The sequence below is a fragment of the Lagenorhynchus albirostris genome, chromosome 2, assembly GCF_949774975.1.
Source record: "Lagenorhynchus albirostris chromosome 2, mLagAlb1.1, whole genome shotgun sequence".
Classification (NCBI taxonomy): Eukaryota; Metazoa; Chordata; class Mammalia; order Artiodactyla; family Delphinidae; genus Lagenorhynchus; species Lagenorhynchus albirostris.
In genome coordinates, this window is record NC_083096.1 from 114,822,516 (window position 1) to 114,845,273 (window position 22,758).

At 33.4% G+C, this 22,758-nt stretch overlaps 1 protein-coding gene across 4 annotated transcripts in view; it reads right to left on the bottom strand.

Annotated features, from left to right (window-relative positions):
- Positions 1–1,466: 1,466 nt before the first annotated feature.
- The window catches only part of ADGRL2 (adhesion G protein-coupled receptor L2), a 271,647-nt gene continuing 250,355 nt past the window's right edge, over positions 1,467–22,758 (bottom strand). For 2 of the 4 annotated variants that reach the window (XM_060139665.1, XM_060139664.1), the window contains exons 16-21: positions 21,710–21,776; positions 14,058–14,149; positions 12,058–12,226; positions 9,319–9,447; positions 8,669–8,765; positions 1,467–3,498 (exon numbers count right to left, since the gene is read on the bottom strand). In XM_060139665.1, the coding sequence (XP_059995648.1) occupies positions 2,744–3,498; positions 8,669–8,765; positions 9,319–9,447; positions 12,058–12,226; positions 14,058–14,149; positions 21,710–21,776 (1,309 nt within the window). In that variant the 3' untranslated portion in view covers positions 1,467–2,743. Of the gene's footprint in view, positions 3,499–6,515; positions 6,598–8,668; positions 8,766–9,318; positions 9,448–12,057; positions 12,227–13,190; positions 13,236–14,057; positions 14,150–21,709; positions 21,777–22,758 lie in introns of all 4 variants that reach the window. The other 2 variants (XM_060139667.1, XM_060139666.1) reach the window with 2 other exon arrangements.

Genomic DNA, 22,758 nt, shown 5'->3' on the forward strand with positions numbered 1-22,758 from the left:
TAGCCAATAGATTAATAATTTTAAACCTAAGAAATTATCTGTACTAGGGGGAATGCTGGATAGAATTTAAGGCAACATTTATATATTTTTAAAAAGAAATCCGTTTTAAAAGCGATACTTCTTTCAGTGGCAAAGATGAACCATAGCTTCCAAATTGTATTCTCTAATGTGAAGACTTGTAAATTACCTATTCTGAAGAGAACATTAACTATTTAGGTACTAGGTACTTCTGCACTTGTTCACATCATGCCAGTTTTAAGAACAGCCTCAACAGAAAGAGATGCCACAAATTAAACAATCAATGTTGCCTTTTTTTTTTTTTTTTTTTGGCAATTCATCACTGATCCAGCCTAACCCTAGTTAGCCTGTATACTAGGAAGTACAGATCACATAACATTGTAGAGTTTCAGGCTTGGACAGCAAAAAATATAACATAATAGAAAATGAAAATGCTCGATTATATAATGCCCCCTTCTAGTAAATAAAGTTTTGTAAATTCCTGCAGAATTTTACCCAAGGATGAATACCCTTCTCAGACGATTGTTAAATCTGTTTGAATATTAATAATTTCTTATAGTCAATTTCCAACTTGTTAGGTATTAACTATATGTGATTACACTCCTCCATTGTCACCCTACTATTAATTTTTTTTTGTAGTACGCGGACCTCTCACTGTTGTGGCCTCTCCCATTGTGGAGCACAGGCTCCGTACGCGCAGGCTCAGTGGCCATGGCTCATGGGCCCAGCCGCCCCGCGGCATGTGGGATCTTCCCGGACCGGGGCACGAACCCGTGTCTCCTGCATCAGCAGGCAGACCTCTCAACCACTGTGCCACCAGGGAAGCCCTCTTATTACTCTTTTTAAATAGGCTGTGTCCACATGAAATAAAGTGATTTCTAATATGGTGGAAGGCCTTGAGAGAACCAGTAAGCTTTAGAAGAATTTGGTATAAATGCTGATGATGTAGACAGGAGAAAATCTGCATGTTGAGATTCAATTATATGATTTTTGAACCTTTCCATGATAACAAACATTGCCATTTGCAGCTGCCTATAGGGCTACTTATAATCCTCAAAGTGTAAAAGTATGTTTTAGGATTTGCTTCTCAATACTGCTGAAAAGTCAGTTTTTTTTAACGATGCCCAAATTTGACTTGAGATTTCCAACACGTCTTCTTTTTTTCATTTTTATTTGTTTTTTGGCTCTGGTGCAATGCAACAGACACAAATACTTTCAGTATATTTCCCTATTGAAACCTATCTGCCAGATTTTGTGCATAGGTAATGGTAATTAGAATACAAATATATTCTTTTCAGGATATAGAACCATCAGGCAGCTGAACTGTATTCTTTTGCATACCCGTGGGTTATATTGTGAAGGAACCTAGTATACCCAAGGGGAGCGGGGTGGCAAAGGACCGGTGTGTTAAAGCCAATTATGTATCGTACATAAAAGTGCACATTAGCTACTTGAAAAAATTCACATTTATTTACTGTCAAACCGTGTTAAACTTTACACTGGATATTAGTGATGGGTTCATTATTAACAGGTTTACACAAAGGGATGAAAAGAAAAGCAGAATTTTGCTGAAACAATTTACATTTCACTAGAACTTTATCATAAAATAAATTAATTACTAAATATAGGCAGAAGGAATATGGAAGAGTAATATTTATGTTTAATTTTACTTTTTAAAAAAGAATAGGCACCTTTTGTTCACTAGAAAGTTTGTGAGAAGTGCCCAGTGCCCTCTTTGGCCCCTGTTCAAGAACAAACAGAGGGGTGACAAACAATCTTTTCTAGATTTCACCACATTTGTGCAAGGCATGGCATAACTGGCTTCAAAGAGTTTTTTCCCCATAAAACACGTTCTTTTGGCCATAAGAAATTAAAATGTAAGAATAAGGACTAACTTGTCAAAGCAGAACACCGTATACAGTGGAAAATAAGTGAAAATGGGTAGAACTTACAATGACAAAGTGTAAGAAAAAACATTTGATAACATATGTGCAACCATGAGCTTCACATAATATTTTCTCCAAACTCTAAAATTATTTTAATGACAATTATATTTCCGTTGGACACAAATGTATTTATTTCACCCTAGCAATAGAACAAAATATAATTTCTTTAGCCATTTTTGAATAGGTCATTGTACAGTTGAGGAAACATATGAAATAAGGCCTGTGGCTTGATTGCTAGTGGTTAAACATGTTTTCAATCTTTGCCTTAATGTAAAAGGTTTGCAGTTAACTGCAAACTGATGCAGAATAGCTCTCCTGCTTTTCCAAGTCTTGTCAGGAACAGTAAGGTACAGTAAATTTGTCCCACAGGATTTTAAAGCCTACGTCTTGTATATAATACAATGCAGGCCTACAAAAATGGTGCAGCCATATTTACAAATTTAGTTCACAAACTGCTGCAGTAAAATGGCTGGAAAGTTTTGTTTCGCTTGTTTCACAATTTCTCTAAACAGCAGCAGAAACTTAAAATACCTGGTTGGCATCTCTTTTCTTTGTAACAAATAATTCATTTTAGTATACTCTGTGTATATACAAAGTTTTTGTATGTTATATAAAAATTCACAGAACTGCAAGGTTCAGTCATCTTTTTTACACTGGAGAACCACAGGTCAACAGAGCCATCTCTTCAAGCAGAGTTTGAGGGAGCTGTATCAGGCCATGGAGCCTGTCTTTATTTACTAACACTTGCATGGGGCCGCTGGAATTCCTTAGCTGCACTATTAAAGACTTGTCACCAGCTGCATTTGTCCTTCTCTGACATCTCCTTCTGGAATACACCCTTCTTTGTTAATGGGGATTATGTAACCATCACTATTGCCCCTGCTGATCTGGTAGCACATCTGAAGCTGATGGCCAGCTCCAAGGTTTGGCATGCTCTTATAGTAAATGTCCTCGTTCTCACTCCTCCTGGATGGAGACAGGTCTTCTTCCATGTCGGGGCTGCTCTCCTGATACGGAGAGTCTCTAAGGTTGGGCATGCTTGTGTAAAGAGAGTCTCTGTTGGGGGACTGCAGGTGGTCCTCGGCCTCAGCTGTCAGCTGGGAGACGTAGCTGTCAGTCCCCTCGGGCTTCGCTTTCTTCTGGGGTTGGTACAGAAGGGAGTGAGTCCGCTGAGGAATGAGCGGTGCCTCGAGTTCTTTGTGATGGAGCTCCAGCCCTGGGTTGTCACTGTGCATTAAAGACGAAGCATCTGCCACGATAGCATCATCTTCGCTGCTGCCCCCTCCAATCACAGGTTTGACTGGTAGTGTGAGCTCGAGGTTGTGAGCCTTGCTGCTGCCCCGCAGGTTGTTGTGCACTAATTCTGAAATGATCATTTTCTCAAAAGCGGAATCATTCAGACTTAGTCCACAGTCCACGACTTGCACGCTGTCATTATAGTCCCCCTTGCGTAGTGAGTAGCTGTTGTTAAAGTTACCATTTAGCGGTAGAGTATCCATGGCACTTGTATCCCTGGCATTGTTCAGTGAATGTCCTGAAACAGAAAAGGGAGGGGTTCGGTTACTGCCTCTGTTCCTTCCTCAAGAATCTTTACTTCTTTTGTACAAAACTTTTTAATGTCGTTCAGGACAAAGTTGTATTTGAAAGCTAACACTTGGAAAGTGCCAGGCTTTCCTGCATTCCCAACTGTAAACAGTTGCAACCCCTTAGATAACAGGAACAAGTGTGAAAGAATAATACTGTTTTCCAGGGAGGGAAGATGGTATACAGAATGTTGCTTTATCAATTTCGGGGAGACAGTAGTTATGAATTGATTTTTGGTCAAATCTCTGACACTCTTATAAAGACTTCACTCCATGCCCTTGCATAGTTAATGCAAAGCAATTCATTAGTGACATTTACATTTTAAAGTACGAGACTATGGTTTATAAAAATAAAATTAACAGAATTTGTCCTAAACAACACTAAATTAAAAAGGAATAAGTCACATACAAAAACTGAAGGCAAATGTACAACATAAACCCACGTAACTGGCAAGCAACTCTTTAAACAACATTCTAACATTTCCTTTTTCTGGAGATGAAGTGAAAAAAAGAATGAAAAAATGGACAGACACAAAGAAGTCATGTTAAACAAAGACAGCCGCCTCTCATACTGACTGGACCAGGGGCCCACAAGCACCATCCAACAACACGATAGACAGCAGGTGGAATGACTCACTTTGGACAACTCACATCATGTCTGTCTGCTCAGGCTATCTGGCCTAAGAGTAGCTGATATATAAAAGAAAGTAAAATGATTTATTGTAACATGATGAAGAATTTCTAAGCTTCTCAGCAACTTAGAGCAAGGGTTCAACAAATTAGATTACCAGCAATAGCAGCCTTTTACTTTTTCATTGAATATTTCTTATTATTTTGAACTTTTATTTGGTACTAATACTCTCTCTGATAGCAATGGCCCCAGGCTCCTATTGGTCAAAGTTTGCCTGCAGCCCTGCAGTCTGCATCAGTCACAGTGACAGCACCGAATGAACCAGCAGAGTCTACTACTGTACGAGACTGGCCCACAGACACCATGGGCATGGAGGTTAAACGCAGAAATGTTAGGAGGTTTCTTAAGTATGTGTCACAGAAATTAAACCAAGAATAAATATCAACTGTGGAATGGGAAAAGGGTGTCAGCCTTGGCTAATATATTTTTATTTCTAAAGGAATGAAAGACTGGATATGTCTGCTGAAGATATGAAAAGAGGTTCAGGAGGAAAAAAAATATGGTAACATGCTCTCTTTGAATCAGAGTTGTAGTTTTCTACAGACACATAAACATGTAAACTAAGACATCACAGTGCTTCTCAGGCAGATGGAAAAGAAAGTTTTAGAGAAAATTAAATGGTCTGTACCATGGAAAGTTAGGTTATTCATTCTCAAAATCCTAGAGAAAAAAATCACTTGTCTACAGATAAGTCTGGAAAAAAAAAGAATGAAATGATGTTATTGAAATGAAACTGACCACTGTGAGGCTGCTGCATTGTATGCAAGGCTTGGAGGAGTTTAGGAAAAAAATGAATTCTTCGAAAAAATAGGAAATTTCCCTTTTTAGTGCTCACTCCACTCTTAAAGCTGCAGATTATCCTAGAAAACTCAATGTCATGACCAATAAATACCTAATAAATGCTCAATTAATTATCATTAGCAGAAAATGAGAAAATGGGTGGGTCATATTTATTATTGACTCATGTTATGTAGAAAATTCTGATCCAACTTCTACTTTTGAAAAGCTGACAATTCGATTTGTATCATGCTCCAAGGCATGTTTGACAAAATGAAGTTATGATAGTTCTTTGCATGGCTTCCTTTAGCCTCACTGACACAAATCTCCAGCTTTATAAATTTACATATGTGTCACAAACTTTAGAAGATCTACTACTAGGAAACATTTGCTGTTTTAAATTATAAGTGACACGGGGATCAGTTGGTAGCGTTTGTTTCCTCTGTCGAGGTTTGATCTTGTCATTTTTCTTTTTATTGTTGTTTAATAAATATAAAAATATATACTGGGTAATCCAAAAGGTGTTTTCTACGATATACTGCAGATTTAAGCACTTCTTTGGCTGGTTTTGAAGAGGCAACTTTTTCTGCCCAAGTTCAGGTAATTCACTGGAAGACTTTCCACAGCCTGTAGCAAGACTACTGTGGGAATGCAGAAATGATAAGTCAATTATTAAGCATTCTGGTTGACAGTACCTCAGGCTTTAAAGAGCAAATTATTTCAGCATTGCATGTACTTAAGTATGGACAGCATTTGCTACAGACCTCTATTACTGACAAAAGGCAGTACATATAGATGTACTGTTTGAATTTGGAAACATTTGAGTTGCAAATTGTGAACCACTTGCCCGCTGAGTCTACTTCATGACTGCTAGTTATGTTTTAATTGTGCCGGTTAAAAATCATGCTGAAAAAATTTACATTTGATAGGCAAAGTTAAGTTTTACTCCCATACTTGTCTCTCTGTAGGTTGCTAGAGGAAAGCATAAGGAAAGTAAGAAAAACAAGAGAATGAAAAGAGAAGCTGCAGTTACGTTAAAAAAGAATGTCAAGAAAAAAAAAAACGGAAACGAAGTTCTGTGTTTAATTTAGTGGCAAATATCAATCACAAATAAAGATTATATGCTAACTGTAATTATGCAATAACTTCCACCAAACTCTTGAAAATTCTGTTAATATTAAATATATATATATATATTTTTAAATAAACAAGCTATTAGAAAATACAGTAAAATACAGGATGGGTTAGTGACAATCTCTCCCCCTCCCCCAATAAAAAACTATAGGTATAAACTGACTAATATTAACTTTATTCTTAGTTTTTTAAGAAGAAAGAAAAACTACCATAAAGCTGCACTATACTATAGTTTGGTTACATTGATAATGCTGGATGTAGTTTTCTATACCTAGGCATCCAAATTATTAGCTAAGTCATGCCAGAAGCAAACTCCGTCAGCAAGCTTTAGAGTCAACTGAATAGTATATTACATAGATAGGATACCTCTAAATGATATAAATCTTGAAGATGGGCTCTCAGACCATGTGATGTCAGTCCTGTAATAATATATTAAGATTTATGCCACCTGTGTCAAAAACATGGATAATTATTGGTAAATACTATCATGACTGAATTTTTACTATAATATAGTGCAGTTTTAGAAGCCTGGCATGGGCAATACCATAATGCTTTTTAACTGAGAAATTAAGGATGTAATAGTAAGTATATGGCAACTTGAGTGTTCTAGAAAGAGGGCAAAGATCAGAGTTCTGTTTAGCAGCAAAGAAAGGTAGTTGTATTCGTAAGTATAAGCACACCTGGTGAGTTAAACACAGGAGCTGAAGGGGCATTACATACAACTGTTTCAGCGAGCAATGTGTTATAAGGGTTGTTAGTGCCGTGGGGTCGAAGAAGAGGGTTTGTTAGTAGGTAATTGCCAGTCATTCCTAAAGCAAAGAAACAGAAAAAAATACATCAGTTCTCTTATTTTAGTGTTGCAGTTGCAGTAAAGTACTTTTCGTATTCATCAAGGGTAGTGGATAAGTTGGCAATGGAAAATCTGCTGAAATTATCTGACTGTATTTGAACTACTAATTTGAAGGAGAAAGGGAAGAGGGAAGTTAAATTTCAGCAATTCACAGGTGCTTTCTAAGTCCCCCAAGTAAACACCTGCTGAGGATGACATTTACTAATTTATACAAAATCACTGTTAAACAAAAATGGCAATTAAATGCACAGAGATCAACATTATGTTTCAAGATGTTACTGCTTAATATTAAAAACCTAACCACTGAGGCCCAGAAGAGGGAATCTCAAACTTTCAGAATTTACAGGTGTGGGATTATCCCTCATGAAAACATCGGTGTTAATACCAACTCTGATACAAGCAGGAGGAAAAACAACTTTCACAAACAGGTAAAAAGTATGACACACTGCACCAAGCTTCTCTTAGTAAATGCAAGAGCACACATGCTGAGGGGAAAAAGAGACTGTGTATAATGAATTATTAGACCATTCACAAATTCTATCCAACAAGAGTTCTCCTTCTGTAATCTTATTTGCCAGGTTTCAAAAATGAATCATTGAATAATTCATTTCCTTTTTGATAGTCATCTTAACAGAATTAGGTAAAACATCAGAGCAATGGAATAAACACACATTTCACTCATTCTAACTGACAAATTACAAACCTTTCAATACTTATCAAACATGCGTTTTGCATAACTAATGTAATTTGGCTAAAAATATTTTAAAATTCAAGTTGGTTTTGATGCCATCCATGTGCTTTTTTTCATTTTAAACCAGAATCTCATCCGAACAATGTCAACAATGAAAAATGTCTTTCATACTACATTGTGATAAAATATAACATATTATATTACAAATCAGTACATCAAAACTGAAATTACCTGGATAATTTACTTTTCCAAGAATATATACAATAATATATGATTTTTTTCAAAATAAATTGAAATTTACTAAACTTGTACTCAGGAATATGTGTCTGTACATGTACTTGTGCCCTTATCTGGCTAAATTATTTTATTTGCCATATTATTTTAAGTTGGAATTATATTGATTATGTGATACGTTTAAGGCTATAATTGTAGACACATTAAATAATAACAATTCAAATATAAAAATTACTTTGTAGATTATCATGTAGTTTAATTATGTGTTTATGAAGAGTTAGTATAAATGTTTTGACATTTACTTTTTACTTTTTGAAACAAATGTAAAAACAGAAGAATTTTACAAGTAAGAATTTTCACTGCAAAACTGGTACTGTTTAATGTGAAGAGTAGTTATTCTAATTATATTAATGTTTTAAGAAGAAAACTTTCATAAATGTACGTTTAGAAAGACTAAATCTGTATTCACTAGGAAACCATTTTAATCTGTGGCAAAGCACGTTCTCAGAAATTACTTTTTCCAGCCTCACTCTGTTAACGTGGTATTTGAAATCATACTTTTTGCATTACATTATTGAATAAAAAGAATTTATATGTACTTTAATAAAAGATGACTCAATAGGTTTAAGAGCTTGTGATATAAACCCATTTGAGAGGAAAATTCAGCATTTTCTCTAGAATTATTGCAAACTGGCAAAAGGCACAAAATTTAAATTGTAAACTCAAATTTTCCTAGTAACTGACCTTGATTAAGTGTTGAAGTGCTATTGATGTCACCTGAGATAAAAGACGATTCAGATTGTTTTCTCACAGTGTCATTCCACATCCTTCTTATACGACTCTATTAACATAAAATAGCAAGACATATGTTAGGTTAGTTTTCCCAAGCTTACCTTACATTAGACACACAAAGATGTACCCTGAACAATCTGTGCAGAATTATCTTTTGACCTTTTTTAAAAAAAATGTGCATTGATTCTGTTCTAGAACGAAGGAAGTCTATACTCCTCTGTTGCTTCTCTACTAAGGAGTATTTAATTTTCCAATCTTAAAAAGAGTGTTCACTTATTGTCTTTTTTTAAAGTGGAGATGGCTAGTTAGTCAACAAATGTTTACTGAATGCCTACTGAGTCCTGTGCTTTGTGAGCTTAGGATATCTAATGATTATGACATACTTCTTAAAAAAGTATACCTCTCAAAAAAGGACGTTTACACCTAAAGAAACACCTTGAAGAAATACTTAGGAAGAAATTAAAACCAAAATACTAAGAAGGCAAGTATTTGCTACCTGGATCATTATAATGAGGAGACAATTAGTACATCTGAACAGAACATGTCTCAGAAGGCTTTCCATAAAGAAGATTAATTAAAGATGCTGTCAAACTCTCTGTTACCTGTGTGCCAGAGGAATACCGAGCACTGGTTCTGGTGGTGGACGCCTTCGCTGAGCTGTGCGGGCTCTCAGTTGGGAGGCTGCCGCAGCAATACGAGTGTCTGAAGCACTTGCCATATTCTTTTCGCACCTGCATTGAATAACCACAAGACCAAGGGATTAATATAAACATGCTTGCTCCTCTCTCTCTAATTAAATGAGCAGACGAGACAAGAAGTCCCACTAACACTTTTCCGTGGAGATTACAAAGTCAAGTTCAATTGAAACTGGTGAAATGGTAATCAGAAAAACACCTCTGTCCACTAGACTGGCTAGTAGGATCTTTAAAGGGTGATATCATATGTAGAAATGCTTTATATACCCTGTTTTCATTATGCAAATGTTATTTATTAATAATACAATGGTAATATCTTAAAAGCCTTATTCTAGCTATAGCCTTAGCAAACCCAATTTTCTATTTCATGCTAAGAAAATAAGATAAAAATTTAGTATTTTCCCTGCTTAATTACATTTAACCACCTGTAATTCAGTCATTTAAGGTTTATATGCTTCGTGTCCTCTTAGGTAGGTCAGTACATAAACGTCTTTTACTAGATTGCGTGGTGTTGCAGGTGACCTCTTTATAATGAAAGACTACTTTGGCACAAGAATAAAGGAAAAAAAGTCCTTTGATACATGTCATTAATTAGGATGGAATGTTTTCTTCATTTTCTGATATGTCTAGCTCTAACATTTAGTGTACAGAGTCTAAGATGCCTATTCACTTCATTAGCACACAAGGGAACTATTTAAGCAATTTCCATTCACATTAATGAGTTACCCAGGTAATTTCCCTTTTCCCCTGAAGTTTGGACATATGAATAGATAGAAAAGTTGTCAGGCCTAAAAGAAAGTTGAAACGGTAAAAAGTGAGGTCCAAACAACTGCTAAATAATAGTGCCCCACTTAGGTGGTCAAGAATTGGGAGGAGGGGGGAGAGTTCTGGATTCTGTGCAGCTTTGCTGGCATATAAACAGGTTTCATTGAGGCTAAGAGCCAGACTTTGAAATTTCAAGACAGAAGAAGGAGAGGCTGCATAAGAAATTATTTTTTCTAGTAGGTTACAAAAAACACTCAAAGGCTTCCCCCTCCCCGCTCCCCCCCAACACCATTTCTATGCTCAGTATCTGCCTGCAAAGGCCAAAACTTTGACACTTATTCCTTGGGAAATTAGAGAATTAAAGTCACTAATGACCTTTTAAATCTAAGTGCACTTGAATTTTCATCCTCTTAGCTTTATTTAATTATATCTATTAGAACAAATAACAATGGGGGTGAACTTTCAAAGCATTTTCTCTGCCTAAATATGCTCACTCAAGCAGTTAGAACCATGATTTTAACTAAATCATCTTATATTCTTAACAATTCATCCTGGCAGCATCCAATAGAACATATCCAAGACTAAGTAGAACTTGTTCAAAAGAAATGTAACACAATGACTTTAAAATGTAATTGCTAATTAAAAAGCATAGCAAAATCTCTGTAAAATTAATATACAAACTCTATGAGGAAATAATGATGACCTCATCCTTTTTCTGCTAAGTTTATGCTTTGTCAAAAACATTTGACAGAAGGTATGAATATGTGATTATGTGCATGTATATAAAATGCTCATCTATGCAGAAAATATATAAAAACCAAAGTAATTACAAGGTTATACCTGTATAATGTTTAGAAAGTTAAGGTTCATATTAAATAATACATGATACCTCACAAAAAATTTCTGTACACTTAATGTCTATTAACTGCTCTGAAATCCTATATAACCAAGACAATGGCAATCAAAATGGTATTTTATCCAAATAATACCCTCCGGTGTTGGTTTTGCCTAATGCCTATATTGCTGTGAATGTACATTATTATCTGTCAGCATTGCACATTCCACTGTCATTATCTCACAATTATAGCTTATCAGAACTGATGGAAGTAACAACACTATCATCTTGTCAGGACTGAAAACATAATAGTTTTCACTTTCACAACTCTATTTCTCTGTTCAGTTTAGTGACCAACTAGTAATAACAGAATAAAAAGACTACATTAGATATGCAGACAGGGAAAGGATGATACCTGGTGATAGGCATAGACATTTTAAACTTAAATGGTAGCTAAGCTATTCTCTTAGGTTTAACATCTTCTTGTAATAGATTAAACTTTTTCACCTTCAACTTTAATTTTTGAGTCAGTTTTGCTGACTCCACTTAACATTAAATCAGGACAAAATAATAAGATGTGAGATATGAAATTGCTGGGTTTTAAGATCTTTCAAAATTACTCAGAAGACAACACTGATATTCATTTTTCTGTATATCTTGTGCTTTTAAAATTTAGACCATTTACCCTTATACTCAATTTTGTTTTGAACCACTGCATTCCTTTTATTGAGCAAAGAACAAGATTATTTAACTTTTTATTTTTCTTGTATACCCTTTGCACAAAGCATTTTTGTAGACTCCAAAGAAGAAATCTTAACGTAAGTATCTAGTTTATAATATTCCCAAACTGACATTAAAGAGATGATTGGTATTGACACATTTTACATGTGAAGCCTGAGCTTCCTGACTTTCATTACAATTAATTTATGATTAAAATATAATGCTATTAATAATATTCCAGTTGTAACTTAAAATCTTCCCTATTACATATATTATTTTCAAATCAAAGAACAAGTTAAGCAGAGCCTCTAAGTGTTTTCACTTACTTTCTTTTGGAGAGCACAGTGAAAGATGAAAATGAACACTCCCTGGAAAGCATTAAAGATGGTGAAGAGATAAGCCATCACAATAGTCTCCTCATTAATAAAAAGCAACCCAAATGACCAGGTTAGGCCAAGAAGACACAGAAGAGCGAAAGCGCCAAGCACCCAAGACCTGAAAAAATAAAGTGAATTTCATCAACAGGTTCAATGAGAGAACAACACACATCACACTTAACTATTAACATATCAGTAGTAGCAGTTGACTTTATGTTCGCATTCAAATTCAACAGCATTTTGGCTTTAACCTTTCATTGATTAAAGAAAGAACAATAGCATTTAGTACTGCAGTCTCCAGTGAAAACAGCAACAGCAGGTATGACCTTTTCTTACTCAGAATAAACAAGGTATGAAAACTATATTAAAATACAAGGTGTAAAACATCCCCCATGACTTTATTATCTTTTATGTGCATTTTGGTAAAAGAAATTAAGGAGTCCTTAATTAGTTTACTCCTATACTTTTATTCCTGTGGTGCACTCAAGACACTGAATAATGTGACACATACAGAAAGGTTAAATGGCAGATAATCACTTAACACCTAAACCTCAGATTCTAAGAAACTGATCTTAGGTGAACCTAAGGTTTTATAACTGAAGCATGAAGAAGCCTAGCTGAAATGAGACAAAAACATGAGAACAACTTCAAAATAAAATAATTTGGGAGAGATTTCATCATGAATAGCTTAAGGAGAAAGGAACTGTAGAAAATAGGACGGAATGAGAGGATTTAAAGTCAGTGCATTCCATGTCTAACTAATGATCTTACTTGATAAATGGCTTATTATCTTCATAGCTAGAAAGCATTATAAGCAGAAAAGAGAAACAAAATTATTAGACAGAATTAAAATAGAAAGTAATAAGAAAGCATTTATATATTTTATAAAATTAGTCAAAATTAAGAAAGTCAAAATGCAGAGGCAAACAATTAAAAAATAAAGGCACATTATAGTTTAAAATATTCTAGCAAATAAGATATTCCAAAATAATTATAAAAATTAAGGGCAATTCATGATATTGACGGATTTGTAAAAAATATAAATCATGCCATAAATTTGTTAATGTAGGGTTCTACCTTACCCAGGTAAGTCCGTATTATAGTAGCCATCACAAACACGGTAATTACTGGTGTAGATGAGAAGACAGAAAGAGGAAAAGGAAGAAAAGAGAGAGATGCTAAAGATTAGCTCTCTCTCTTACCATGCAACATGCAATGAAGCTGGCACTAACCTATCTAAAACTTTATCTAATTAAAAAAAAATTACCCTTACTATAGATCTGCCATTTTTAACATTAAAAATATTTTCCACATCCCATTATAACCAACTTGAATACCTCCTCAAATTTTAAATTAACTCATATTTTAAAAAATTACTCTGAAAATGCTTTTATAAGATGACAATGAATCAACAGCTATCAATTTTTTGTTAATTAGATAACATTTTTCCATTGATAGGATATTGCAGTTTTTTTCAACACTGAAATAAAGTAAACATTTATTTAATTATCATGAAAACAACAGACAATCTCCAAGTTAACAATAGTAATGGAGTAAATTCTCTTAGGAAAACAGGATTAGAAGTAGAAACTGCTCAGAATCCTTAATAAATCAAAAAGTCATTTAACAAAACAAACAATATAATCATATCAGTCATGCAAACAGGAACATCATTTTGAATTGCATTTTAAATTCAAATGAAATTGCTACAGTGATATGGAATTTCCACAAAGCCACTGAAACAATTTCTTGGCTTTAGATCAAGACAGAAATTATTACCTAATTTTTGACCAATGTCTGTGACATGGTAACAGTGAGACTCAACCTTGATCAGTAAAACTTCATTCTGAATAATTTCTACAGGTGAAAGATGGTATTCATGTATTCCCTGTGGAGAATACCTTTCACTTAGTTTGTCAAGCAGTAAAATTAAAATACGAAATACTTACTTAATGTTTTCCAACCTGCTAGAATCTGGTTTCAATGTGTTTGAGTGCTTCACCATTTTGCACAATGTGATCACCAGGAAGATAATATTTAGCTGTTACAACAAATAAAGAATTAGATCACTATGACAAAAAGTAAGAATTATACATTTTTGCAAATATATTTAATGGATTAATGCAGTTAAATATGAATAACACGAGTATATGGTAGACACTGATTCAATTCTAGTTTACTTATGCAATGATCAAGTTGAGTCTAAATAAAAAATACTCTGGCTACATATGATCGATTTTTTAATAGATCATTTGACATGAAACTGAAACCTCATTAAATCAGTATCATGTGGTGATGATTAAATAAATTAGACAGCCTAAATTAGTTTCTTTAGCTAGAAGTACTCCAGGGCCTAAAAACCATCTAATGAAAACACTGAAGTGAATTCCTTAGAAGGGGCATTTACATCATGTAGCTTATAATGGAAAGATCCCTGAATTTGGGACCCTAAGAATTAGTTGAGAGTCTAGTTCTTGATTTTGACTGATTAAATGAGGAAAATTAACATTTGCATTTGCATACTCTTTTTATAAGGTAATGGTGAAGATCAAATGAGATAAAATATATGAAAAATGTTAGCTGGTTATATAAAGTAAGATAAACTTTAAAATATATAAATGTATTTGCTATTTAAGTGTTAAAGACCACCATTTCTTTCTTCCTGATGTCTCTGTACTGTATGGAAGTAGGTAAATTCCAAAGGCTGTTTTGAGTCCCTCTAAACACTCAGTTGTACAAAGAATGTAGATGCAACAAATGCCAACTGGGGAAGAAAGAACCTGACATGGAAGCACAGTCTGGCAGGTCAACTTGAGAGAACTCAGAAGATAAGAGTTGTGTTTTGACTGAGGAAAGTTAAAGGTTTGTAATTTGCATTTGCTTCTACGGAAGCCTGGCAGAATGCTGGATGGAGTGAAGGCAGCTTCCATTTTTATGCTCTAAAAATAAAACTATGCTAAATCGCTCCTGGATTCTTTTTGACATTTTATTTACTTCAGATTATTACTTTAAAAAAGACAAAATGAAGTTATTTTGTGAGGATTAAGTGATTTAGTGAAGGCACAAAGGGTATACTCAGAAAAGGACCTGTTTATACGTAGAGACGAAAGCAATTCCTTGGTAGTAAATAATCCACATAACTTTGTTACAGTAACGCGATTATTTTTACTGAGTCACAATACCATCTGATAAAATGATAACATTATTTTCCTCATTCATCACCACTTCTGATTTTATAATTAGGAAAAATGATGTAAGGCAATAAAGAAAATTTCCAAGTCCTTCCTAACGAGTTTAAGGAACAGAGCAAAGGCTTTAAGCCCTGTATCAGTCATTTTGTCTACTGTGCCTTGTTATTTCTCTTAGATGTAGAATTTCCTCTTAAGGACTAAAATAGGCATAATTTGCAAGTGCTGGCAGACAGCATTCCATTAATTACTTGAGGACAAAAGAAGCTCTTTGCTTAAAAAAGTACTTAAAAATTAATTTCTTAAAATACTTGTCTAGAGAAAAAGTAAATAAACTGGTAAAAAAAAAAAGTCTAGCTTTATATTCTGAAGATTATAAAGTCCAGTTGGTCATACATAAATAAAGGCTTACATTTTCAGGACTATTACAATATGATTCATTTCATTCAACAAATATTTATTGACCTTACTGCTCCACACAAGAATGTGCTTATTGTATAGGGATAAGACACAAATTTTTGCCTTTGAGAAATTAGGGAGTTCTTTCTGATAGTACAATGAATACTTAATTTGATTTTAAAGAAGCATGGTACAGTTTATCTCTAATTTTTTTAAAGTAGTGCTTTTACTTTTTATTTTATATAACAGTAAGTCTTAACTAGGACAATTTAAGAATGGTTAAAAACAAGTACTCCAAATAATCATAAAAACAAACCAACCAACCAAAACCCATATAAGGAAACAAAGTAGTTACAACACTTATGTAAGAATGGCTGCCCTAACAGACTCAGAATCAAAATCTTTTAAACCTCCTAACCCTTCTTTTTGAATGTCCTGATAAAACATTATTTCTTTTATTACAAACTTCCAGACATAGGGTTGCCCTCTACCCCAACACCTTTTGTTAAATAATTTTCTGAAGCACAAAAGGGCCACAATTTGGAGCTCATTATTTTCTAAGCATATTACTTATCCCCTCAGGAATAAAATAATAGTAGTGGTAGGAGTACATTCAAGAAAAGAAAAAAAGTTATTACCCACCACAATGTCTAAACCACAAGGAAAATAAAGAATGTGAATGTGAAAAAAATGTGGATGTATCAAGTATTATGCTATAAAAAGAAAATGATTACAAAATGTGAACTTGTGGGGGTTACATCCATCCAAACAGATTTTTCAATGAAGAAAAACCAGCCCCCACAAAAAAAAAATCAGTTATTTAAGAACTAGCTTATTTTCCAATAAAATTGAAATGAAAATGAAGTGTACCTATGTCAAAATAGAATTAAAGCTTAAATATGATACAAAGACATTTGTTTCTTGTTAAGACAGAACTAACCAACTTGAAAATGCCACAGAAAACATATTTCATTTAATCCTTGAAAAACAGACTGTTAGATGCATCTCTCCTCACCCTACTGAAGTTTTTAATGTTATATATGTGTTCAGTGTTTCTTCCTAGCTACAAAGATAATACAGTCACAAGATATAAAGCTCAGAAAATTACAGGAAAAAAAATACCCCACCCACAACATATAATCCTATCTCCAGAGGTAGTAGGTAGCACTTGGATAACCATTTTACAAATCTATGATGTTAATTATCTTGCCAAAGACTACTTAGCTACTGTAATGTCAATGCTGAGATTCAATATACTGTCTTCTGGCTCCATGGCCCAGTCTTGTCAACAAAATTAACCAGTTTATTCTGGTTGAGAAAATTAGCAGTCTTCTAACAAACAAAAGATATACTAGTTTTGTATTTTTTTAAAAAAGGTTCCACTTCTATAAAGAGTAATCTAATTTACCACTCAGTCAGAGATGACCAATGAGTTGAAGATATAATATTAAATTAATACATAGAACACACTATCAAAGAAATCCTAAATGACATACAAAGGTGTGCTCTTCAAATGATTTCCACTTGATGGGCTTGCCATAACAACCAATTCTCCATTTCCTTTGTGAAACACTACCATCCCATAATCAGCAAATAGCTAAAACGTCCACACACTTCTATTCCCACTAGCCAAATTGTACTTTGAACAGTTATTTGTGTTTTCTTAATCCTGTCTGTGCTAGTTATATTCATACACAGCTACATATTACACAAACCCATAAAACCCGAGTGGGGAAAGAAAGCTATTGTTTCTAGTATATTTAAAATCAAATGTTTCAAGAAGATGTTTTAAAGTGAGTCTCTTTAAAAACAACTTAAAATCCTAGAAAAATAATCATAAAACCACAGAAGGACTCTTGCAGTCAGACTGTTTCACAAGTGTCTGTGAATTCTCCAATTTACAGAAACTGAAAATAAAATTTTAGCCAACGCACTAATGGTTAAGTTGCCAAGAAATTTAGTTAAATCCAACACTAATTTAGTCTTTGAAATACAACGACGATATATAATTACTGAGGCAATGGTATCTTTAATGGGAGAAAATAACATCATTGTCAGACAAAGTAATTACGAAAAAAGGTATGCAAGACTTATTGTGAATCACAGCGTAAGAGCAAAAACTGCTAAGCGTGAGATATTTTTCTTTTCCTCAACTCCACATTAAAAAATTTTACTAATACAAATTATTTACCAAAAAAATGTCTATTATTTAGGTACTGAACATTTTAATACATTGCCAGCAAAATATATGTGAGTGAAATATTTTCTGGAATTAAATAGAACACTTACTGAAGTGTTAACAAATTCTTTAAACTGTGGTTTTAAAGTTCTCTGATTTTCTCCAGTGTCTAAAAATGTAAATGCTAATTTTTAGTTTCATGGATAAATACTGTTCCTATGATCTTTTTCAGGAGGCAATATACTCTAATAAGAGTTATAATTTTGTATAATAAAACATTTCAATAGATTTTCTTCTTTTCTCTTCTACTCTTGTTCTCTTAAAATGTAACTATGGGAATCAGAACAAGAAATAGAGGGGGCAGAAAAAATCTTTGATAAAATCTATTGTCCAAAATAGTCACTTGAAGACTGAAAACCTTAGTTTCAAATGACGTACTGAGTTCTTTCTTCTTATCATTTTCCCTATGACATAAATGGGTCTTTCTAGCCATATACTTCTGTTAAACAGAGTATTTTGGGATAGGTTGAAAGGTGCTATGCATCAATGAGAAATGAAAAAGATGGAGTTACAGCTATGTACATAAAGATTGTCTACAGCTGGTATACATGTCATTAATCATTCGTGTAGAAGCCTCTAGTAAGTACAAGTTAACAGGATTGTGTTACATGTTGTATGTCAACTCACCAGTCTAAATGCCCACACTGAAGATTAAGTTTGAAGATGAGGCAACTCATCCAGGAATTAATCAGATTTTAACTCTGCTGTGTGTGTGTGTGTGTGTGTGTGTGTGTGTGTGTGTGTGTGTGTGTGTGTGTGTGTGTGTGTACAGGTAAATAGGTAGATGGGTACCTCTTAATAGAATTCTATGTGAAAGAGTGAGACCAAATTAAAAAGAAAAGAATTCTCCTATTCAGCTAAAAAAAGTTAAATCACTAAATGGGGCATTCTTTCTCTTTCAATAACAAATAATACTCTTCTATCTATTCCCAAAAATAATTTCATAAATTACTGTTTAAATAATGTCATGTAATTTGCTGATAAAATTCATCACTACTTGATGATACGGCTTAGCTAATCCTCACCCATATTGATGAACATGAAAATACAAAGAGTTTAAAGAAAGAAAAAAGTACCATAGATTATAGGAGTGCACAGTTTATTTTATAGTTATCGACCTGCTCAATTGAGTCATATCCATTTGAGCTTAGGAGCTTAAAATTCATTCCAAAGCTTGCCGTCCTGACATGGATATGATAAGACACAAGAACAGAAACACCACTCTGAAGTAACCTAACTGAACTGCACATGTTCTGACCCTTTTTGTCCTCCCTAGAGCTTTTGCTACCTGGCAAATGCAACTCTAAAACTGCACTTGTATCTCCAGATCTTTGCTGTTAGCCAAGCAGAAACCTATTTCTCCCTGGGACTAGCAGCCAGAGAGGTGTTCTCTGAGGAAGACTTCTTAAGTGAGTGTGTGAGCTGAACTCTTACTGAACTGAATTAATTATTAACGATGCAGATGGAGCTGTCCAAATGATAAGAACAGCTCCTGACGTGTCATGATCCAAGCTTTCATTAAACCATTTCAGGCATACTAATGGTTTCCCACTGCTCATTACTTACAAGCACTTTTCTCATAGATATAATAACTCTAGTGCCTGTAGGCAAGACATTCTATAGAAATACAGAAGTAGGAAGTTTTATGTTCCATAACATGTTTTTTTCCTTCATTGAAAATTATTAAAAATGTACACTTATTTAATACTACTAAGTTATGTGATTTCAATTCAGAAAAGCTGGAAATGCAAAACTATGCTTTCTAGGAATATCAATAGGTACTTTTTGTTATTCCTTAAAAGGACAGTATACAATATAATTTATATTGTATAAATTTTTAAACTGTGTCTGAACTGACTTTTAAATGACCTATATCACCATAAGGATATATACAGGTAAATATATTAATACTCAACAAACGTGTGCTGTACAATCACATATCTCACTTTAGGTTACATTTGAGATGATGTTTTACACTTCAATACCACTCTGCCTTTCTGTGTTGGGACGATTAGAGGGCAAAGCAATTGCAGGAGAAGAATTACTCCCAGGATCTGTACTGTGATTGCTACCTGCTGTTTTGTTTTGTTTTGTTTTTAAGTTGGGAACACCAAAGCCCTTCACATCTCAACGTAAATGGCTTGGTAAAGGATAATAATGACAAGACTAAAAAATAATGGTAGGCTCTCACTATAAAAGGGCAATATAATAAAATGTCCTTTACCTCTTTTCTTACTGGAAGCTGAGTATATATGAACATTAACTCCTTTCGCTCAGTGAAATGTTTTTTAATACTCTAAAGACAGTATTTATCTTCAGAGATAGAAAATAAACAAAACTGCAATAGGACAGAAGTATAGATCAAATATCCCTAAAATGATTTTTACAATTTTCAAAGTCTCAGTATGTTCGGCCAAGGGGTCAAGGAGAAAAAAAAAGCTTGAGTTTTTAAGGATCATACCCCTTTCATATCAGCTGTTTGTCATTTAATTCAAGATAGGCTTAGGCTGTGTTAGCATAAGTAAGCAAAGAACAAAAAATTGGGACAATCATCTGGATTGAATAATTCTGATGAGAAATCAGCTTTCCTAAGAACACTTGAGAGTGTTTTTTACTGGTTCGATTCATACAGGCATTCATCTCAAATTTTCATTTTGCTTTCATAAGTAATTGTATAAAAGAATTCATTTTAGTGACAAAAGTAGTTTTAAGTTTCCTTGAACTACTAAATTTTTTTCTTAATTTTACTGACGTACTAGTAACTAGAATTGTAATACTATTAACAGTAGAAATATCTTAATAAGCTTACTTGTGTCACCTTTTTTAAAGAAAAAACCTTAATAGGAATAAACAGTTATAGGCAATATATAAACTTGATTGTTTCATTTTCAATCTTCTAATGGTCAATAACACTTATTTGTAACAGCATGATGCTAAAACCGAGTGAAGTTTTAAATCCAAATATTTTAGCTTTTTAAAAAAATTTCAACTATATTTGAAATATTTGACTACTGATAATTTAAGTTAAAAAATACCTTAATGTCATTAAACTTAAGTTGTATCAGGTTTATTTTAAAATAAAATTTCTTAGAAACCAATATTTTTATTTGGTATTTTAAGTCTTAGAAAAGTAATTTTATTTCTAATGAGTTTAAACTTTATTTCATATTTATTTATTACGCTAAGCTTAAAAAAACCTTTTTTATGCCCTAAAAAGAATTTAGGGTGTGGACATTTATTTAAAAGTACTAAATTACCATGTGGACATGAAGATAATAAATATTAAGCTAATGTTCTTTTACTTCCATAAAACAGTCAATTCATAAATGCTACACAGGCTTCGTGCAGAGCTAATACTATAGATTTTAAAGATGTAACTTCGTGAACTAAACCTCTTAACAAAAAATTCCACTACTCAAAACCAAAATATACTATACATATCAGTTATTCCTTTCTAATTATCAAACTACTTTAAAATCATACAATCTTAACATAAAGATTAAGACCTGACATTTTTGCAAATTAAATTACAAATGAGGGAAAAGTAGTTCTTAAAGGAAAGAGTGTTTTTAAAAATAGTACTAATTAGCAAGTGTATAAACTCTCAATAATGATATCGAATGTAAAATATACTACATAATTTTATTCTGTAAGCTAGACATGCTTATAAATCTTTGAATGCACAGATAAATTAACAGTAAAACAAATTATCCCTGTTTCAATTGTACTGCTAAAGCAGCAAGCTAAAAATGAAGGAAAAATAGAGTCTGCTTACCAGAATAATGAAGGTAACAGGTCCAATGAAACTCCATATGAAATAGTTATCAACATGAAGCCAGCAACTATTATGAAAAGAAAAGAATATTAAGTAGCTTCAATGGATGCTCAATATCACAAGTAAAGCAAAATTTTAAAAATCTAACAAGCAAAAGTATCTTTACACTTACCTTTAAAAATTAATTTATCATGGGCAAGAACAATTTGAATAATTCTACTGTTCTTCACTTTAGGTTTTAAATTTGATAAAGACATGCATAATTATGCTTATATGGGGAAAACAATAACTCCCCTCCACCCCAATCCTGATGGTTAAGACCTCTGACTTTACTAAGAAAAACGCGAAACTTGGTATTCCAAATTGTCTCATTTTTAAAAAGTTCTTATCTTCAAAATTTGCCTTTAGATCTGTATCTGAGCTAAAATGTTTAACCCTATGGAACATAAGAGATTAAAAAAATAAGTAGTCAGATGTAATGTTTGTTGCAAAACAGTATAGCACAAATATAACACCTCAACTGGGAATGGATGAATACTAGAAAAAAAAAATCAAAGCATAGAATTCATACTGTATTAGAGTAAATGATGCATAAACTTATTAAGACAGATTTTACTTAGTGGTTCATTTTTCATATAACATCAAATCCCCAATGAATTTCTTTTATTTGTCTTTCATCATCTGTGTAGTCAAAAAGCTTTCTTTAGTCCAAAGAATCTTTATATAACTAATTTTATCAAAGGAAAAAATAAACAGAATTGGAAAGCAAATCCATGCCTCTAGCAAATAAAATCCTTAGAAACATGGTCTACCTTCTGTCACTTTCCATAAAAATATTTTTTTATAAATGAATGACAGTGACTTATTTTAATCCTTTCAAACTGCCTGATAAAATATTATCAAAGTAAAACCTATGGGCTGGAATGTGGTACTGTCACAACTCAGAACGAGAGTTACCTAGAGGGTCGGCTGCACAAAGAGAGCTAATGAAACATTAGCTTAAAAACTGAATAGTTAAACCTGTCAGATGCTTTAAGTTCAGAAAAATT